Consider the following 22,157-nt stretch of genomic DNA (forward strand, 5'->3'; position numbering starts at 1 on the left):
TACAATACAATATTGCGTATAAATGTTTGTGTATCTTGATAAATTAAATAATAATTTCATATAAATTGTTAATAATTTCAAATATCCCGCCAGAAAATAATTTCACGTGACGATATAATTCCCGTTCGAGGGAGACACTATTCGCAGGCACATTTTTTACTAGTAAGTTTCCACTATTGATTGTTCATAATTATTTCCCATTCATAAACTGTCACAATGTCAAGTTGTCGTTATATACATGTACGTTGAACGATTTGATACGAACAATATGGAAAAAATGTTGATGCAAGTGTCGCCAAGTTCCTTGACAACAGTCGCTGTTGCTAATAGGTGCTTATTCTAACGGAAAGAGTTTCACAATAATACAAGAATCTTCCACTTAACCTATTAATCATTCTTTGTAAAAGTCAATGTTTGCATTATTAAATTGTTTCTTCATATCTTTTCCAGTGCGGTGCGAACAGAAAGTATATCTATTTTGAAAAAATGTAGCTTCTGCTCTCAAAAGACAAGTGATAATAAAGTAACACGAAGGTCAATTGTGATCAATGACTTTTATAAATGGTAGTAACTATGGACAAATTACTTTCAAAGGTATAATTGAGAAAATTTAGCTTTAATGATAAGATGTATTAAATACTGAATATGTTTTATTAATTTCATGTATTAATTATGTCAATTCTGTATTTAAAACTTTCAATAATTATCTTTTTCTTCTTTTCCTCGATAGAAGTATGAGAAACTACTAACAGTATCAAGGAGATGCCGGCGAGAGTACCTTTTACAAATTGTAGTAACTACTAATACTTGACAAAATTTAGTATCCAAATTTGTTGCACAAACATAGATAAATATCATATAGAGCATACAGCCCACAGTACATAGCGAAATTTATTCAGGTACGTGCACTTGAATACATGTGTTACATACATACATATTGCTATTATCGTATTTATCTATTTATATCTGCGTTTATCTTTTTATTTCCAGCTTCTAAAGGATTGTAACTGCAATGGGAATGTCAAATGCTGCAATTTTCTTAGTAGACGTCGATTCGGAGGATAGGATACGAATGTAGTGGCTGTTTGTATTCAAAATATGAGAATACTTACCAAGTTTTGCATGCGGACTTTTAGTAAACGATAACTAAATGAATAATAATGCAGGACTATTTTATTTTATAGACTCTACTGCGTATAAATGTTTGTCTATCTTGATAAATTAGAAAAACTAATGTATCAAAATTATTTTATTTGAAGAAAAGGTAGAAAGAGCGTAAGAGTGTAAGAATTTTATTCGAAATACATTCAGAAACGTTATATTGATACATTGTCGATGATACTTATTAACTGTGATCAGGTAGTTTGTTGTTTCCGTTTGAAACGTTAGTATTACTGTAAATTTTGAATATATTCCTATATTTTCAACAGAATTGTTACATTTTGTTGCATTTCAAATTTAAAATCAAATTTTTGCCCATCGTGAGAAATTAATAATTTATCTACCAATTCCATCCTTTCTTTTAGCATTCTCCTCTGCTCGTCTAAAATTTTATACGAATGTATATTATTTGTTAAAAGATTTATAAACAAACAAAGGCTCTCTCTGAAACTTCGTAATATTATAAAGACGACAATTACGTATAATTTTTTTCTTTTCCTGTGTTATGTTTCTTTTTCGTGTTATTTCTCTCAGCGTAACTCTCTTTTTGCTGTATTTTTAATTTTTTTTCTCGTTATCGACTGGGAGATTTCTTTTTTTTTTCATTTTGCAGGAATATTTTATTTTACAATACAATATTGCGTATAAATGTTTTGTATCTTGCTAAATTATTAATAATAATTTCAAATATCCCGCCAAAAAATAATTTAACGTGACGATATAATTCCCGTACGAGGGAGACACTATTCATAGGCACATTTTTCCTAGTAAGTTTCCAATATTGATTGTCCATAATTATTTCCCATTTATTAACTATGTGTGAAGGTAATATGTTGAGTTATATACATGTACGTTGAATGATTTGGTACGAACAGTGAGAAAAATAAAAATTTATTAAATCTACAATTATTCCTCGCGAGGCTGTTTTACTGTTGTGGTCGCATGCCGGAATACACCCGTCACGAATACGCGACGATTATTTAGGCAATCAAACTTGACACTGTTTATTTCTTCGCACTATGAGATACTTCGTTTCTAAATACTTTGTGGATTCTTTGGGTGGAGGGACAGTCATTCCTCCTTTATCAGTGGGATTCTATCGACTATAGGAGCCGTGGAAATACCTATTTATTCATTAGAAAGCTTAAACGTAACACACGCTCGAAGCTAGGGATCTTGGAAGTATTACTCGATTTAAAAAATCGACAAATTTTACCTTTCGATTAGTTTTTACATTTTTGTCGCACGTATATGCGGAGAAAATATGCTTCGGTGTAGCGGCGCCATTTTGTCGGCAACATCCAGTACGATATACATATTTCCAATGTTCCTATAGTCGATGGAATCCCATTGACACAAGCCATTTAATTACGCACAAACGAGAATGCAATTTTGCTACGAATATCTTTCTAAACGTAAACGATAGCATCGATCTCGGAAAGTACGTAGAAAACGATACAGATTAACGAAAAGATAAAAAATTATTAATTATCAAACTGTCCATGTGCGAAAAGAAAGCGTATTTAGTGGCTAAATTTTGAAAATTTCGCAATTTCGCAATCTTCTATAAACCTTACTAGCTCGTACTGTATGTCTAAACGAGGAAAAGAAGAAGAAGAAGAAGAAGAAGTAAAGAGGCGCAGGGAAAATAATTTCTAAATTATGTCGTTCCGGACATTGCCAACAAAATGGCGCCAGCACATCGAAACATATACTCTCCATATACGTACGAGAAGAATGTAAAAACTAATCGAAAGTTAAAATTTGTCGACTTTTCACCGTTTAAACTTTGAAACTTATGAATAAAGATTTTATATTATCTTATGTTCGATAGAAAGTCACTGATAAATGCCGTTTAATTTTACGCACACGAGACCGTAATTTCGCTTCGAAACTATTTCTCCGCGTAATCCATATCGTCACTTTCAAAGTAAATATGAATGTAAATCAAATTATCCGAGAGAATGTCAAAAATTAAATACCGAACGAATAATAAATTTCCATTTACGAAAAAATATTGCTAGAAGAGATAAGGTTGGCATGGACGATATATATATACTTCGGTATCTCGTTTGTGGTTCCAGCTTTAGGACGAATGGACTGAAAAAACGATGATCGATTGGAAAGAGTGAACGATGCGAGCCCTTGAAAAATATAACAAATTTTACATTTTCGCGTATGTCGTGCGCGTTTCTGTAGAATGAGTGATTGTGAATATTTTGATATGTCGAAAATTTTGTATGCCGTGTTACGACGCGCCGGCTGCGGGGAAACTGTTCACTCGCATGCTTCCACCACGTGAATATACTACCGAATTTCTTTACACAATTGTTATAAATTATTAATTGTTGAAAGTTTTGAAATAACAATTGGAATCGTTGTAAAAAGCAATGAATTGTTTGTTATGAATAAATTATTAAAAGTATTCAGGAACATTACTTAAAAATTGAAGATTTTATGTTTGTACGATATGTGGATTGCTCAAAGTCATTCTGTCTTTTTCGTAAGGTCAATGATGCGAAACAATCGATAGTCCACACTTCAAAAAAATGGCTTTTCTATTATAATAATCAATAATTTAATAATTTTTTTTAAATTTTTATCGTAATTTTTTTCGAATAATTAAATATGATATTGCATAAATTTGATTTAATACGAATGTACGGATGTATGTATATATGTATGTACACACATACATGTATGTTACTAGAATAATCCGATAAATAATGTGTATAAATAAGGCATAATATTACACTAGTTAACAATGTCATTGAATTTAATTCGACATATGGATTATACATCGACAGTTTCATTATTTTACGTTTTACAAACATTACAAACATTTATGACGATCGATGATTATAACAATTACATATTATAATCGCTTTGTACGCTTTGTACGTTTTGAACTGTTGATAAGACGGAATCAAATTCAGCGAGAGAAAGATTTTACTGAAATAAATAATAGAATCTTAAAAATACGCCGAATTGAAATGTATTTAATAAAAAAAAATATAAAGGGAAGGAATATTCGTTAAAAAACTGTTTTCTCGTCCGACATTTCCAAACATTCTTACATGTGTATGTACATATGTATATTTGGTAACTGCGACAAGTTGCGTACGTTGTACCAAGCATTACGGACGCAGCGGAATTCTTCTAGAAAACTTATAATCATTATAATCTCCCTATATTATAGCATGGTTGTTGTTGGTCCTTTTGGTTTGATCATCATTGTGGCACGTTTCAAAGTATAATCCCAACCTCTCCAACGGAACCATACAATACCTTTGATGAATAATAAAAAGAATAACAAAAAGAAACCTTTATTATTACCTTTATCATCATTGTGAACGGACAACACACGATGTATGAATATCGAACGGATGTTATAAAGAAATATACCTTGTCGAGCGGTTAAATCTTGCGGATCGTTCAAATAAAGACCATTTAATCCTCGACCACACGATTTCCACCACCATCCGCCTTTCAGCATGGACGCACAATTCAACGATGATCTATCATTGTCTCTGTAAAGTGAAATATCCATCTCGAAATCTACTTAAATCTTGACTTGTTTAATTTTATTATTATGTTGCTTCTTACTCTTTGTAAAAACAAAAGGAAAAAGAAAAAGAGAGAGAAACCTGTACCTGTTGTACGTGGAAAACGGACTATTATTTGAACCGTACCAAGGATCGTTTAATGAGTCACCGGCATTTCCCTCGTAGCCGTCAATCTCTAATTTATAATATTCTCCTTCCGAATAGATTTTGAAGTGAGAATATTGTGCATATCTAGAAAATAATTTACATATATGTAAATTAACCTATGTACATTTATGCGGCTGTAAAAAAAATTCCGAAACATTTCATATATCAAAAGGTTGGACAAATCTGTCTTTAAAATGTCTCTTTCAGTTTATTCAATTGCAACGATAATAACAAACTCTCGAGATTAAAAATCCGGTTGCAACTGTAATCTTATTTTTACCTTTTGTTACCTTCGAAATCTTCGAGATCCACTCTGAGCGTATAATCTTCGTTGTTCGTTAACATATATATGTTCTCGTTGCCAAGCCAAAACTCTCGAGCAGGATCACCGAAACCATTTTTGTAATCAGCCCAATCGCGATTGAAATTTTCTCTTGGCTCTCCGAAATCGTCTCTTCTTTGAATGACCTGTGTAAAAATAAAAATTTTATATAAAACACTTTTTACCTTCGTGTACAACTTAAATTGATAATCAAGTCCTCTATTCTGAAATATACTTTTTGGAAAACACGTTCTATCGCATTCACGTACGTACGTACGTACGTACGTACGTACATGTACATACGTATTTATTTGAATCTCTTACCGTCCAACCGCCTTCAGCGACATCTTGTTCGCAGTAAACCTTGAGAAACCAATAAGTTGTTCCGCGAATTTGAAGATAATAAACACCACTGTCTCTCATGCCTGCATTTAGTAAATCAACGCACGAATAGCCCTGAAACATTAAATTAGATGCATTATGTTAAACACTTTCAATATTACTAAATATTTAACATTTAAATTTAAATTATATTTCTTTTTCATTTAACAATAACAATTCACTAACACACTGATAAGTACAAGTCGAAAATATTTTCTCTACCTTAACATCCTTATAACTAAGAAATACGTCGGTGCTAAAGGTTGAATTTGCTGGACTTGGTTTATTTTTAACACTTGGAAATATAACACCGCGATTCTTAGAGGAAGATCGTTGCGAACTCGAAGACAACGATATTCCAGGACTGGCTGTCGAATTAGGAAAATTAGTGGAACCAGCGATATTGCTTGAATTATTGAAATTATTGATTGATACGGTGTTTGACGAAGTCGAGGAAGACATAGACATCGACACAGACGAAACGATGGTTGTAGGATTCACCGGTGAAACGGTTGTTTCGACTGGAATGTCGTCGGAAAGTCCAACGTATCTGAAAGAAATTTGTTTTTCAAAAAATTAATATCAACGAAATTTTGTTTTCGTAATACAAGAATATTACATAACATAATACAAGCACGCAATAAAGAATCTATTGCATTTTCTTTCCTTTAGCGTTATAACTTTGTTTTATTATTTCATTTTCGCTGCACATCATAGATAATGTGAATGTTCAATCTGCATCGATGCAGTGAATTTAAAATATCACTTTAAAGCATCGTAAAGAAAAAAATGTTTCTTTTTTCATTAAACGAAGAAAAAAAAAGAATCAAAATCAAATATCAATGCGTAAAACATTGTGGATAATATTTATACGTTGCTCTATTCTACGAAGAAACATTGCTTCTTGAAAAGTAGAATAAATTCGTATCGCGAATTCTGTTAAAAAATTTCTATCGAGAAAGAAGAGAAAGAAAAGGGAAAGAAACAGCAAAACTGACCTATTTGAGTCATATTCGACAAGGCGGTCAATCGTGGGATCGAGCAGCAATTCCGCTGGGATTGGACGTTGAGCAAGACTAGCAACGTCATCCTCCTGCTTTCGTAGCCTATTCTCAACTCCTTCCAAATTCTCGATAATTTTATTCGTTTTCGATCTTAAATCTGCATGGATTTCACTAATTGCTCTTTCTTGTCTTTGTGTTTGTGTAAGTAATTCCTCGGATTTTGGCAAAAGATCATCCACGGAACTTTTTGTGCCAACCTGTCGGAGAGAAAATGTAAATCTAAGTAGATGTAACATAAGAATTACATATAGGTTACAGTAGATATATAGGTACACAGATATATGTAGTTCTATACGTTCTATGCGGTGATTAATGTAGTTAATAAATAAATGCAGTCGATCGAATAATAATGATTTGTCCTCAACTCACCACAACGTTCCAAACTTCGTCCATCTTTTCCGAAACAGTCAACACCGGATATATTTGCTCAACGAGTCGATCAATTTTACTTTGTTTCGGTGGTGATGGTTCGGTGGTTTTCATTGTCGTAACGTTGAACGCTGGTCGACCGTTCGTAGTACCTCTGACTAATATCGCATCATGTACGTCGGTCATCATGTTGTAAATGCTTCCCAAACGATCCGAAACTAGGTTTACATGGAACTGTAACTTTCTGTCCATATTATTAGTCGCTTGTCTTAAATTTTCTATCTCAATTGTAATGTGATTTATTACTTCGTTACTCATCGCTTTCGTGATTTCAATCACACTCATGCTAACTGGCTTTTTTTCACTAGCTTCGGCGTTTATGTCCTCATTTTGTAACAAATTATTATCCAATTGATGTTTCAAATCGATCAGTTTATTATCTATGTCCGATACCTTTTGATCGAGCGATAGCAATTTTTCACCAACGGTCTCGGGTGATGGTACTTCTTCTGGCTTACGATGGATTGCTTTTAACTTCGAGCCTGTTTTATCGAATAAATTTCAATTTATATAATAGAATTGAGTAGCAAAAGGCATACAAAGAAAGAAAAATAGAAGAAGTATTAGCAAAAAGATAAAAGTATGGAAAAAATATGAAAAGAACGAAAAAATTAGGAGTACAAGGAAAGCAGGATGTGTGCACGTGTATAGATACCTATATGTGTGTAAGTATTTATACCTGTAAATACATAAATACATGTTTAAACAAACAAAATATAAATAAAAGAAAATCGGTGCAGCGCGGCATTTTTGTACAATTCAAATGCCGACTCGTGAAAGATTATCGATAATGAACCAAACAAATCGAGCCAAGATTTTGTTTATATCACTGTTTGCAAATTTATGTCTTACATAAGCATTATATATGTATGTATGTATGTATGTATGTATGTATGTATGTATGTATGTATGTATGTGTGTGTGTGCATGTATGTATATGAAGCGTGCACGTGTGCATGTGCACTACGTACCATTTCTAAGTTCACTGTCATTTTTATCATCGATCGCCGAGTATGCAGATTCGGTTGAAGAAAATTCAATTTGACGAGAATTAAAAAGTTTAAGGTCTAAGGTTCGTAGCTTTGCAATGACTGCGTCGGTTTTATCGATATTATCGTGTACACGTGAATCCAAAGCTTCCACTCTTCTCATCAAGTGTTCAACTGCTTTATCCAGATTTTCGATGCGCTGTAATTTTGATTCCAAAGTCGAAACTATAACTTCGAAAACATTGAAGAGGTATTGCTCTCTGAAAGAAAGGTGTCAAGAAATATTACGATCAAAAAGTAAAACTCGCTTAAATTAAACAATCTTTTGCTTAGAAAAACGAGGTATTTGTGAGGTATAGGTGAGATTTTATTATGGAGATGACGAGTAATTAATTATTAAAGAATGCACATACATGTGTATGTCCCGTTTAACGCGAGTTCCTACAACGCGCCAAAGAAATCGCGACCACTGTTTTCATATAACGCGCCAAATCATAAAACGCGACAAGACGATGTATGGAATGTAACCGTAATTGGGTTATAATTTGGATGATTCTGACAGTGATTAATAATCAAGATTACAAAAGTATTTTACAATTTTTTAAAGTTTCAATAAAACAAAAGATTTCTTACATATATTAATGTTTCTTTTTTTTAACCCACTGCGTATGTATGCCACTTTTATCTTCAAAATGTGTCACTGTCCTATTTGATTAAACATGGAGAATAAAAGTTAGCATAGCAATAATTATTTCAAACATATTCCTTCAGATTATACGCGTTATGCGAGAAAAATCCCCGTACAGCACGATTTTTCTATAACGCGAATTCATATAGCGCCGAACAAATTAAAGCGTTATACTGGAGTCTACTACTGTAGCCATATGTGTACATAACGTATATATTTACTTTTTTCTTTTGTACGAAATAAATGTTTTTATTATTAGATTATTATTAGATATTTAGATTAGCTTAGATGTATATTTAAATTTAGTTAATTTTATTATCTTCAGTAATAAATACAATATAAATTATTCTACACTGTTTTCTTGTTTTAAAATAAAAACAACAATCATAATTAAAAAGGGGAGGGGGAGGGATAATATGTGTCGGCTGATTACACAGAACAATGTACACAAATATAAATATGTACATACGTATGTAAATACTTATTTACTTACTTGTGCGGTGGAGCAGAAGTGAAAGTACTCATTTTTTAATGGGTTATAGAGTTCGTTCCATGAATCTCAACACGTTACTTACGATATATTTATCTTTTAAGAATTATTTAGATTTAAAAAAAAGCATAACTGAAGCTTTGAAAAGAGCGCTAACTAATAATAAAGTATGACTCGAAGATGACGCGACGCGATGCGATTCATTTATTACAAAAAATGTGTATACATATAATTCAGCACACAGTCGAATTTGTAATATATGGACAATATAAAGTATTTTGGCCATAGCTTGAAACTGTGGCGTGTTTTATAGTTCTACAATATGTTTCTCGCGCTTTACTCACAATCCTGTAAAAGTTTTCATAAATTTCATTTTCATTTTCACTTTCATAAAGATACGTAAATACTTCCAAGTTTCTACGTTTTAGTTACTAACGCGCAATAAAAAAGCAATATTAGCTTAAAGAATACCTATAATAATTTTATTATACATTCAATTAATCACGAATTATTATACATATTGTCGACACGTGATACGATAATATCAAATAATTTATGAGTTACTTCGAAATCACGATGCAATGTTAACGTCAAAAATTGTTTTGTCAATTAATTAAAAAACTCTTATGTATTAATTAAGAAACATGTTGCATACAGTATCCTATGAACATCATTATACTTCAATTTAGAATTTCGATGCTTCAAATATGCTAAATATAACAAGATAACTTATGGTCTATGCTTGATACAGTGTTATACATTTAATATATACTACAATATATATTACATAACGCGTAATGTACTACTATTATGTTATCGATATAATTAATTTGGTCATGTGAAATTTAATATTATTACGTTTATGTAAATAATACAAACAATTATCTATTTTCTATCGTCTTTAAGTTGAATTTTGAGGGAGTCAATTTTTTGATTTATCATCATATAATAATAGGAACTTCAGAACGAATATATTTTAAGAGCGATAATTCACCATTTGAATAAAGAAAAATTGCTTTTTCTTATAAACTAGTGTGTGATGTAAAGCTGAATCTGAAACAACTTGCACAGACATACATATCCTTTCTCTCGTTACGATGTAAACTGTAATTTTACGCAATCCGTAGGTAGGTCAGTAGTCATGCTCTCTGTGCTTATTACGATCCTTTCGAATCTTACGAACCTAATATAAAGCTTAAACGTGTTTGCTGAATGATATTCGTGTGAAATGTAAAATTTAACGCTTTTCGTTCCCTCAAGTGATGTACTATACGTACATAAATATAATATAGAATAATATTTCATTAAATATCTTATTACAGAGCATATAATAAGTGTGTGTGTGTGCGCGCGCGCCCGCGCGCGTCTCTCTCTCTCTCTATATATATATAATTGTATATAATAGACAATATATCTCATAAGAAGAGAAAATATAAAAGAACATTTATAAAAGAGCATTTCTCAATATAAAAATTAATATAAATTTAATTAAAAACATTTTCGAGTTTCGTGCATTCAGTAATTGAAAAAATAATTTGAAATTATTATTTTATCAAGTCATTTATTAAACTATAAATATATAATCGTCTCATAAATCAATATTTTTAACGAAATTATAGTGAAAGGTATAGATATTATCAAAATTACTCGTGTAAAAGTAGTTTGAAGAGAAACGAACGAACAAAAACTAACAACGACTGGTTGAAGGGAAGGTGGAAGCGGAATTACAACAGGCGACATTCCGCAACTGATAACTTCCGTAAGGTTGAAAAAGAAAGGTAACAAATTGCAAGACAAATACCATGATGATTCTAGCGGAACGATTAAATAGTAGATTGACGTAAGCAGATGTACGCTATCAAACGAGAGAAAGCTTCTTTTTTCGAGCTTAAAATTTCGTTTGTTTTACATTTTACGCGGAACATAAATGATACACATATGCGTATACATATACAATACCTATGTATGTCCAATCCAATGTCCATTCTTTTCAAGGAATCCAGGCAACTTGCGCAACCGTATTGTTACAACTAGATCTTATAGATTACTTATACAACCAAAGGAAAACCAGACCCCGCGTCGTCCTTTCTATCCTTATGATCTAACAGTTAGATTTTAACTGATATTATTTCTTTACGTGGCCTTGTTTAAAAGTGATAGTTATCTACTCATCTTATTTACATTTGATTGTCGTCTTTTTGTCAATTCTTTCGTAATTGATAATTTTTGTCCCATAACGTGCACTAATAACGTCAATAACCTTGATACAATACCATGAAATAAAATATAACTCGTTTATGCATACGTTAAAAGTAATATCATGAAACACTATCTTTCACATTTTGTAACGTGTCAAGTATTAGATTAAATAACTATATATACTTATATATGTATGAACGATGCGCACATGAGTCTTTCTGATTAACGTCTTGCGAGTTTAAATAATATAATATTAATAATAGTTTTAAAAATATAATAACCAATATAATCATATCATTTGAGTTTGATTATCGAAATTATATTAATATTATTCGTTAAAGATTATTTGAATTATATAAAAATTAAATTTCATCAGGGTTAATTATTTGTTTTTGAATAATCAAATATTACATTAATACTAAAATAAAGAAATTTTCAAGAGACAGAGATAAGTGGTTTAACCGAGTTTAACAAACGATTAATTAACGGTAATATTCGTTGTGTAACATCAAGTCAATATTGCAATAGGAGATTGTTAAGAAACTGTACATCTGAAGTAATGATAGATCGTTGTCATTGTGAAGTCTTTACTAGTTAATAAAATGGTAATTGAATAAAGAAAAAAGTAATTTAACTAATATAAATATGTAAATGTAGGTAAAGTAAGATGAGAAACCAATCACTATGTGTGTGTGTGTGTGTGTGTGTGTGTGTTTCTAAAATGAAAGCGAGATTTAGAAATTTGATCATTTGATTCTATTACATAAGCAACAAAAATATTTTTTAATACTTTGAGAGTCAAATTTCTTTCGTTGTTCCGCGAAGTTATATAAGAGAATGTCTAACGTGAACCAATGGAACGATAACACAACATGAGACAACACGACTCAAGGATTTATAATGGTATAATGTAGATGTATGAAGATAAAAAGATACGTATAAATCTGTTTGAAACACCGGCGGAAATTACTGTTTCAATTTTTTACAATTCAAATACGATCTAGGTAAACTAATTAAACTAAATTTTATCTGAATTGGCGCTGTCCTAATTACCTTTATGATAAACAAATAACTCGTTCTAATCTTCCTAATATTAAATATTAATGCAAACTACAAAAATAGACGAATCAATTCGTTGATTGAATTGTATATGTTTTAAAATAACAAATTTATCTAATAACGAAAGTTATTTGATTTTTTGTACCTCTGACCGATGCGTGAAAGGAAAAGTTGAATCGACTGATTGTTCACTGGTCTACGATTCGAATTAGTTATACCTATACATATGTAGATACACGTATTTTATAAATATATTATATATATTTATTAAATACGTATTTTACTATTTTCCACGCTAACTTACCTGTTTCGTTGAGAATTGCGATTAGGTATTGGTATCGTGTTTCCAGTGATGTTGCCTCCATTGTTACTAACGTTACGTGTATTACGTTCATCAGCAGAGGTTCTGGGTAGTCTAGGACTTCCAGCAAATACGATACCCAGTAAACATGTGACAAATATTACAGCTTCTCTCATGATCGAACAATCGAAGAAAATGAAGGGAATGTGAAAGATAAGGGAGTGAATGGATATAATAACAATGTCAATGGCGAGGAAATGTAGAAGGGAAGAAAGGAAAAAAAGAAAAAAGGAAGTAGTAGTAGGAAGAGGAGGAGGAGGAGAAAAAGAAAAAGAAGTGGAAAAAGAAGAGAAGAAGAAACAATAGAAGAAGAAGAAGAAATGGAGGGCAGAAATAAAGAACGGAACGAAAAAAATACGCGAAAATTCACGTACCCACGGCACTCCCGAAGATCACTTAATGTTCGATTAGTTGTACGTATGCAAGTTCTTCCTCTTCTTTTTAAACTAAATATCCATTCACTGTTAATGTTTATATATAAGTAAATTCACTGACAATACTGTTTTCGAATCGAAAGTATAAACGCGAAAATACAAATGTTCTTTTTCAACTGGAACAAAATCAACTTGATCGGAACGCGAATCATAAATCACAAAACACTCACAATCAGTACAGAAATTATTCAAGAACGACTCGTTATCATAGCAACTCTAGCAACGATAACTATTTCCGATCCTCTTTAATGTAACACTAATCACATGTGAAAATTAAATGAAATAATAAACATAAGTGAAACTTATACTTAGTTCATTTTCCTTTTTATAACAATTCTATTCACTATTTTAATCTTCTTAATATCCATTCGCTATGATCGAATTGTACACATCTCAATGAAGGCACACGAGGCAAAGATGCAACTGGTGTAATTAATGTTTCATTTTTGTACATTGATAGATAGGAGGCTTTCGAAAAAAAGAGAAGAAAAAGTTAAATAAACATATTAATACTGAAGCCAAAGTATATACGTGTATGTATGTCAGTACACGCGTTATACTATATATCTCGGAAACAACTTTCGCTCAAGATGTGAGCGAAGTTGACGCGACGGCTTAAAAACCGGAACACTAGGTGTCTTGCAGAGAGTAAGGTGTCTTACTAATAAAGTAGTAAAGTAAGAATAATAAAAAGTAAAAAAATGATATCAAATTGTTGAATTATACGTGTGCAATTGTTTCACAGAGAAAATCAGGGTCATTATTTAATTCCTTTGAATCTCGATGATCACACTATTTAAAGAGTCGTTCTTCAACACCAGATGTTTGCACAAAGCACCTGTTCCGTTTTTACTGGAGATGGATGATTTGTCCGTTCTCTTCTGCACTTCCTAATTCAGTATTGTGACATGGACAAATTTTATGTCAAATAGCACTGTTTATCTCCTTTTCTCATTCTTGCGTCTTTCACTTTGTTGTTTATGCATCTCTTGAAATAATGAACAAAATACACAACAATGGTGTACAATTATGCGCGCCGTATTTTAATTTCGATACAAACAACCAGACCACCGACACCATGAAGCACCGACAAGTAACAGAACGTCGTTAAATTGTAAGAGTTACTTTCACGTACATACATACGTGTTCGCATTGAAAGAGTACCTGTAGCTCTCCCCACTGATCCATCGACCATTCTGGTCTTTTTCCATCCTTTCCCTCAGCAAAGCTGTGATCCGATCTGAAACGATTCGATCCGTTTGAATTCGTACTGTTCCGTTTCGTTGCAATTTCTTCCCCTTCTTTTCCCTTCTCTCCCTTTTTCTTTCCTTTCCCTTGCCTCTTCCTGCTCGACGTTGTATTGGCAGCGTTACCAACAGATGTCTCTACCACACGAACGAACAGGGTGACATAACGTATAAAACTATGTAAGACGTAAGTAGACGTATACGATTAATGATCTTCATTTACTTATTGTTAGCCTATATTATACCAGTACATGCTATTGCATTATACACACGCGCACACACGCGCGCGCGCGCACGCACGCGCACACACACACACACACACACCATCTTAATTCTTACTGTTGTTAAAAATGTTTTAATTTTTTTAAAGTTTTATAATTTATCTTTATTAAACCGAACATTATTAACGTGATATGTCAATTTGTAATTATGTATACATTGGTGCCTGTGTGTGTGTGTGTGTGTGTGTGTGTGTGTATATATATATATATATATATATGTATATATACAACAGTGTTAATTGAAACAAATGTATAAATCTGTTATTCATAACTGGGTTTTTTACTCATCTATTTTTTTATGAAAAATTACAAACAAATGAAAACATTTTTTGGATTTAAACTCGTGTGAAACATTTGAGAATGTCATGATTCTACGCGCGTTCTAAGAGAAGGTTTCAAACTGTTCAACCTTGATCGATACAATAATTGATTAAGAAATGAGAACATACTTGGTATGACTGCGAACATTCCATGATTATTAGGGCACATCGATCTTAAATATGCATTGCAATTTCAAAGACAACGTTGGAAACGAAGAAATGAAAAAGTTCAATATGGAATCGAATTGAAATTAAGAGATATAGTGACTAATAAAGAGCATGTAGTGACTAGTGGCGAATATGATAAAGGAAGAAATGCAAAAAAAGAGATACAAATACTATTTAAAACAAGAAAAATCAAAAACTAACAAATTGTGAAATTGTTTGGTGAATCGTTGATTGTGAAGAAGAAATAGCGGAAAAAATCAAAGAGATAGAAAAAGATACATTATAAAAAAATGAGAAATTAATTAATTAATGGTATTCGTTTATGAATTTTTTTAATTATGTCTGTAAAATTGTATCCTAGCCTTAGCCTTTTTTCTGCGTTTCATTAAATTCATGGAGTGCAATAAAAATTTATAAATTATATTCAATAGATCAAAACACTTGGTAAAATGTTTAATATCTCGTAAACTATTGTTTATTTGAAATTTGAATGAAAATTGTTTGTGAATATATTTAAAAGTGGGTAGTGTACAATAATTTTCATATATAGCTTTGAACAGCGATTTGCCGTTTCAAGTGTTTCGAGTGTTTTGATCTATTGAGCAGAATCTGTAAATGTTTATTCATTTCGTTTCGTAACCTCGGTGAAATATAGGAAGATATCCGAGAAACTCTGTATGAAATTATGTAATTATGACGACATAATTACAGAAGTTCACGCGTTAATTTCTTAAAATATGTAGCTTTCTTCCTTTTTGTAAGAAAAAATTCAATCGACGCGTGGACACTCAAATGCCAACATTGCATTGTGATGATATTGAATGAAATTAAAAAATTAAATTTATTGGTCTATAGACTAATATTTAAACTGTTCAAGAAGTACATTGCAGTATAAATTCTCAGAGATATTCTCTCTGTAATATTATTCTGAATTTCATTAATTAATTATATGCAATTAGTCCAAATAATTTTTGGATATAATGACGTTATCCTTAATCGTCTAACTAAAAACTTTAGTCAATAATATAATTATCTGTGTTTAGTACAGACTTTTGCCAATATACAAAGTCGAAAGTAGGTTATTTTGCATTAATTGAAACAAAAACCGATTAAAGGTATTAATGAATTATGAATTTTTACAATTTTTACAACTGTCTTAGTCCCTCACTATTCTTTCGTTCCATTTGATTTAAGAATGATATGAATAAAAATTTACAAATTGCATTCAATAACTCAAAGTATAGACAATAAATTGCTCTTAACTGTTTAAATCTGTATATGAGACTTATTGAACACACTTTTAAGTTTGGGATTTTATTTATTATATCATCGTATATTGTTCTAGCATACAATTACTATAATTATAATCTTATACATTTACAATATTTCAAATATACAAAATAACGACAACTTTTTTTCCAACTAAATGGAAATATCAATATATAATGCCACGAATATAACGTATCAATATCACTTTTTCTCAATAATAAGGTCTTCGAGGATTGTTCTGAAAATAAAATAAAGAAAAATAAAAGTTTGGTCGTTGATTAAATATGTCAAATGTAAATTAGGTATTGCGAATTATTTTTTCTATATTTGACAAAATTACCAAAGGATTAGGTCTAAATCTATAGGCAAGCATCATCCTCTTTCTATAGGCATCGAATTCGTCGTCATCTCTGGATACACCATCTGGTCGTTCTGAACCTAAACCAGCACTATCAAATCTATTGGTTGCTCTACAGAAAAAGGAAGAATGATCAGACAATAAGTAGTAAATAACATAGAAAATGGTTAATGAGAGCTTCTGTCGAATTGTTTTTTCGCGAATTATTAATAAATCCAATATGAATACAATAAATACAATTTACTTATTAATAGGTTCGATACGACCACTGCCTTCGCTACCTAATCCTTGTCCTTCGCTCCAACCAAGTTTTTGTAGCATCTGAAATCCTAAAGAATATATTATTGAAAATACATGTTTTAATATGTATACCTATGCATACCTATGTTATCTTCTTTCAGTTTGTACTCCTTGTAATCGCTAAGATCGGGTTCTTTTCCTTGTTTAACCGCGTTATATTGTTCCATGAATTTTTTAAGTTCATCCGGTGGTAAAAAATCACCGATATGGTGTTTTCCTTCTGCTTGGGCTGTCAATTCTTCTGCCCACATTTGAGTAGCCTCCATTTCAGCAGATCTGAGTTTATGTTCCCAAGTACCACCTTCGGTTTCTTCATCGCTATCGTATTCGTATTTGTGCTTGCCCTGTGCTTCTAAGCGTCTCACTTCTTCTCTTTTTCTTAATAAATTTTGATAAAGAAGATTTATCTGAATGAAAATTGATAAAAAATATAATCAAATTAACAAAGCAATAAGTTTGGTCAAATTTTAAATTACAAACACTTGAAGTAATAAAATTTTGTCACCTTGTAATGATCCTCGGCTTTTTTCCATTGCTCTTCACTAAGATCCAACGTACCGAAAGTTTGTCGAGCATATTGTATCAAGGCTGGGTCGTTTCTTGAAATTTTGGTCAACATAGGATTCTTTGCTTCTGCACGTTGCACTTTCGATGATGGAATCATAACAGCCGGTTGTCCAATTTGTCCAGGAATCGCGATACCTGGCTGTGAGAAGCCACTACTAGTTTGTTGTTTATTATGGCTGGTTAATATATTCATTTCTGCTACAGGCACTTTACTATCCGGATCACCCCATCGGCTTCGTCTTTTTCGTTTACGTTCTTCTTTGTTGTCATCTGATTTGTTGTCCTTTGATTGATCTGTAGTGTTGTTGTCGCTCTCTCTCTCTCGTTTCTTTTCTGTTTCACAAAAAATATAAATAATAATATTATAAGGATATTGAATGCAAAAGTTAACATATTATATACCTTGTGATGAAACATGTTTATTAGAAATAGGACCTTGATCACTATCATCATTATCACTGAGAGCTTCTTCCGGACAATAAAGTTCCGCACCATTATTTTTATCTTCCTTAACTGACTTTTCAGCACGAAATTTCGCCACCAATCCCCTGTACTGCAGATAGGCTGCACTTTGCTTTTGGTGCAGAAACCTTGATTAAAACAATACTTAAGACTCTGAAGAGTAACATTGTCTCCTAAATTAAATTTCTTTAGATTAAGAGACAAGAAAAAAAAAAAAAGGAAAAAATAGAAAAACAGAATAGAAGATAATGGCTGATTTAAAACAAAACAATTGGTATATTCGCGTTTGTGCAATATGTATGATATCACACTTTATTTTGGCAATTGACATTGATCTTTAAATATTGTTTTTGTTTTAGAAAAATATATAAATAATATATTCTAACGTATGTTGTACTATGAAATAGTAATTGTATGTTAAAAAAGAAAAGAAAAAATGGTAAGAAAGGATAGAAAGACATGTTTTTCAGATAATCAAGAAACGAATTGATCAAGTTTTAATTACAACTTCACGCATCGTTATTACCAAATATTATCATTTCGCTATGCAGTTAGAAAAAATAGCGAATGGAAAAACACGTTGAAAGAAATCACAACGTTACACAGATGCTATTCCAATTTAAAATAGAAAAGAGAGGAACGATACGTAAGTTGAAATACAGAAAGATTGATAAGTAAAAACACGACACGTATAAAGATACTATAGATGGGGACCAGAGAGGACAGTAGTTACCATAATTTAGGATCTTGGGCATTCTTCTCTCGCGCTTCTTGTTCGATTTCATCCCCACAGTCAGCGACGATGCGTGCCAGCTGCTCAGCCTCTACGGGACACACTTAGAAGCCTTTGTCAGACATGCGTAACAACGCTAAAAACTCTGGTTTTTGTTTTTGTTTTTGTTTCTGTAGTGTAGAACACGTATTTGTCTACACGAATGATCAGCACGAATTTGCTTTTTGCAAGTTTCATATTTGCCCACGCGTCTTGTATTCGGCGTATCGCGCGCGCGCGCATACGCACGCACACTTACATATTCTGGACTGCGCGAACAAGTAATTCATTTTACAAGAAATAACTTGTTCTTCGCAAAGATAAACACGCGGCGATACGTCGAAATGAAGTAATAAATGAAAATAATCGATATATCGTACCTAGCTGCTCAGAGGATCGTAGACCAGTCAATGACCTCACTGGTGGTGGCACTTGTATGTTAGGTGGTCCAATAGGTACCTGAGCGACTTGATTAGGAAGAGGATAACTGGTCGACATTAAAGAAAGCGGTGGCCCGGCATTTTGCATTAAGGATGGAGGTGGTACATTCGGAGGTGGAATATTCAAATTGGGTGGTGGAATTGAATTCATATTTGAGGCCACATTGTGAATTGGTGGTGGAGCGGACATCATCATTACATTTGGTGGTGGAATATTTGGAATATTTGGAATATTTGGAATATTTGGAACATTTGGCACATTTGACGCATTTGGTACACTGACTACAACTGTCTGTGAGGCCGGAATTGATATTATAGTTGGTGGCATTTGTGTCATTGTTGGTAACATATTAGGTGGGGGAATGTTTGGAGGTGGTAAGTTTAAGGATTGTAATGGTGTAGGAGGTGGTACACCACATTGCCTTCCAGTTGAAAGTACATGTTGTCGTGTGTTTGATTCTGATGACACCAATAAAGTGGACGATAACGAAGAAAGTGACACAGAAGTTGAAGTTGATGATGACGATAACGACGACGACGACGACGATGGTGACGGCGATGATGATGACGATGATGAAGAGGATGCTGACAACGACGGCGTTGATGATGATAACGATGTTAACATCGATGTCGATGTCGATGTCGATGTCGAAGACGATATCGATAACGAAGATGACGATGTTGATGATGTTGATGTTGATATCGATGTCGATGTCGATGGCGAGGAAGAGGATGTCGATGTCGATGTCGATGTCGATGTTGATGTCGATGTCGATGTCGATGTCGATGTCGATGTCGATGTTGATGTTGATGTCGATGTCGATGTCGATGTCGATGTCGATGTCGATGTCGATGTTGATGTTGAGGAAGAGGACGTCAATAATGAAGGTAGTTGAAATGTTGATGTTAATATAGATGAAGAAGAAGCAAAGGTAGAGGAGGAAGAGGAAGAATTGTGACAGCAAGAAATAGTAGAAGTAGAACAGGAAGGAGACAATGATAGCAATGGTGGCGGCGGTGGTGGTGGTGGTGATGACAGTAGCAACGAGGAGGTTGGCGATGTTGATGGTGTTGACGACGTTAATGATGTTGTAGATGACAAAGATCCTAATGGAATTGATGAAGGTGATGGTGGTGGTGGTGGTGGTGGCAAGCTTTGTAAATTAGGCGATAGTGTCTGAGAAATATGGATATTTGGTGGAGGTATGTTGGTATTTGGGAGAACAGGTTGCACAGATACAAGTGGAGGTGGAGGTGGATAAATTGTATGGGATGATGATATTTGCATTTTTAGATCTCCTGAATGATCATCCACTCTAGGAAAAGTGTTGCACATACTTTTTGAAGGAGGCATTTTTGATAAATTTGGTGGGGATATGTTGGTTACAATACTTCTCATGTTAGGTGATGATACACCAGTAAGATGTGTTATAGGTTGAGATATGTGAGAAGGAATAGCAGTCAGATTTCCATTTTGATGAAGAAACTGTTGATGAGTGTGCTGCATACGGTGTCCGTTAGATGTTACTTGATTAAATGAACGTCTAGTTTCTGGGATACTTTGAGATGCTGGATGTTTAATAGAAGATGGACTAGAAGAAGTGCTATGTCTTTTATCAGGTGCCTTTTCCCAATCCTCTTTTCCACGATCTTTTCTATTTTCCCAGTCCTTGTTTCTATCATTATTTTTCTTTTGTTCCTTCTCTTGTACGTTTTCTTCCCTTTTCTCTATTTTCAAAGAAAACATTAACTCCGAGTTTCCTGTTCCTTTATTTGCAATTTTCTTAAACTGATCCAAGAAGCTACCATCGTTGGCAAATAAGTTAATTGTTTGAGATGCAGTTGATTTGTCTTCGTCTTTTCTGTAATGAAAATGTCTGTCTATAAGATTATGTTAAATTGATTTGTAAGATATATTAAATTACACTACTAAATTAATAGGTAATCATTTCATTCGAAACATTTTGACATCTATACTGCAGTTCTATTAATAACTGTAAGTAAAGTAATAAAAATGACTTCGGTTAAAGAATAAGAGTTAACACAAAACTATGAAAAAGAAGATGTTTTTACAATACTTAATATTAAATAATTCCGAAAGTGACATAACTTCACTCACTTAGGAGAATTTGTTCTGTTTTCTATCAAATTCGTAGCTAGCGTGTTTGTCTTCTTCATGTTTTCCACAGCTTCTTTCGCTTTTTGTTCTTGCATTTTTGCCTGTATCTCAAGCTTTTTTTGTTGAATGATTTGCTCTTGCTTCGACATTTGCGCAAAACGTTCATTTCGCGATGTTTTTGAAACGAATGGATCAGAACCTTTCACACCACGGTACGCCATATTTATTGTATCGTAGACCATACATTCAACAATATTTGGACTTGAAATCGACTAATAACCATTGACTAACGATAGAGTAGACGTGACATCAAAGTGTTTCTTACGCCCTCTATAATTTCGCTACGGCGAATGTAGGAATTACATATATCCCATTCATGATTTTGAGTAATCACTCATTTGACTTATTGTTAGAGTTTTATAATAAATAATACTGCCAACATCTAAATTATTGAATTAAATAATTAGATTAATAATAATAATAAACTTTTCTATTTCAAGTTAGGGAATGTATATTTTTATAGGAAATGCGTGCGCAATGATTTTAATTTATTTTAGTGACATG

The 22,157-nt window shown here is 32.5% G+C and overlaps 2 protein-coding genes and 1 long non-coding RNA gene across 7 annotated transcripts; 1 reads left to right on the forward strand and 2 right to left on the reverse strand.

The window, feature by feature from the left end:
- Positions 1-163: 163 nt before the first annotated feature.
- LOC122528380 lies at positions 164-1,427 on the forward strand. 2 transcript variants are annotated; one of them, XR_006306575.1, is made up of 4 exons: positions 164-330; positions 451-594; positions 731-899; positions 991-1,427. It is a non-coding gene; the product is annotated as an uncharacterized LOC122528380 (long non-coding RNA). The 2 variants fall into 2 exon arrangements; XR_006306572.1 differs by having other exon boundaries at positions 1,000-1,427.
- Positions 1,428-3,919: 2,492 nt separating this feature from the next.
- LOC122528494 (angiopoietin-2-like) lies at positions 3,920-13,125 on the reverse strand. Its single transcript, XM_043653743.1, has 10 exons — positions 12,800-13,125; positions 8,042-8,319; positions 7,011-7,552; positions 6,576-6,838; positions 5,800-6,127; positions 5,521-5,652; positions 5,155-5,342; positions 4,815-4,958; positions 4,567-4,691; positions 3,920-4,449 (listed from the first exon to the last, which is right to left on the reverse strand). The coding sequence occupies exons 1-10, from the start codon at positions 12,970-12,972 to the stop codon at positions 4,355-4,357; spliced, it is 2,268 nt and encodes a 755-aa protein (XP_043509678.1). The 5' UTR covers positions 12,973-13,125; the 3' UTR covers positions 3,920-4,354.
- A 3,479-nt stretch (positions 13,126-16,604) lies between these two features.
- Positions 16,605-21,873, reverse strand: LOC122527103 (putative GPI-anchored protein pfl2). 4 transcript variants are annotated; one of them, XM_043651179.1, is made up of 10 exons: positions 21,594-21,866; positions 20,609-21,336; positions 19,415-20,506; positions 18,996-19,098; positions 18,203-18,390; positions 17,739-18,133; positions 17,316-17,640; positions 17,178-17,262; positions 16,916-17,045; positions 16,605-16,813 (listed from the first exon to the last, which is right to left on the reverse strand). In XM_043651179.1, exons 1-10 carry the CDS (start codon positions 21,833-21,835, stop codon positions 16,787-16,789), a joined length of 3,315 nt encoding a protein of 1,104 aa, XP_043507114.1. In that variant the 5' UTR covers positions 21,836-21,866; the 3' UTR covers positions 16,605-16,786. The 4 variants fall into 4 exon arrangements, with proteins under 4 accessions (XP_043507114.1, XP_043507032.1, XP_043506951.1 ...); XM_043651097.1 differs by having other exon boundaries at positions 18,996-19,086; positions 19,415-21,336; XM_043651016.1 differs by having other exon boundaries at positions 19,415-21,336.
- Between the last annotated feature and the right edge of the window lie 284 nt (positions 21,874-22,157).

Source organism: Frieseomelitta varia, unplaced genomic scaffold (genome assembly GCF_011392965.1).
Source record: "Frieseomelitta varia isolate USP_RPSP 00005682 unplaced genomic scaffold, Fvar_1.2 scaffold_1002, whole genome shotgun sequence".
NCBI classification, from domain to species: Eukaryota; Metazoa; Arthropoda; class Insecta; order Hymenoptera; family Apidae; genus Frieseomelitta; species Frieseomelitta varia.

What these genes read in the sequence shown, in the direction of transcription:
- LOC122528494 (XM_043653743.1), bottom strand. Translation starts at nt 12,972, where the DNA reads ATGAGAGAAGCTGTAATATTTGTCACATGTTTACTGGGTATCGTATTT. An exon ending in ACGAAGTTTGGAACGTTGTG is followed by an intron (nt 6,839 to 7,010) that starts GTGAGTTGAGGA and finishes TCTCTCCGACAG; the next exon opens with GTTGGCACAAAAAGTTCCGT. An exon ending in CCGTTTTCCACGTACAACAG is followed by an intron (nt 4,692 to 4,814) that starts GTACAGGTTTCT and finishes TTCACTTTACAG; the next exon opens with AGACAATGATAGATCATCGT.
- LOC122527103 (XM_043651016.1), bottom strand. Translation starts at nt 21,835, where the DNA reads ATGGTCTACGATACAATAAATATGGCGTACCGTGGTGTGAAAGGTTCT. An exon ending in ACGATCCTCTGAGCAGCTAG is followed by an intron (nt 19,099 to 19,414) that starts GTACGATATATC and finishes AAGGCTTCTAAG; the next exon opens with TGTGTCCCGTAGAGGCTGAG. An exon ending in AAGCCGAGGATCATTACAAG is followed by an intron (nt 17,641 to 17,738) that starts GTGACAAAATTT and finishes ATTTTCATTCAG; the next exon opens with ATAAATCTTCTTTATCAAAA.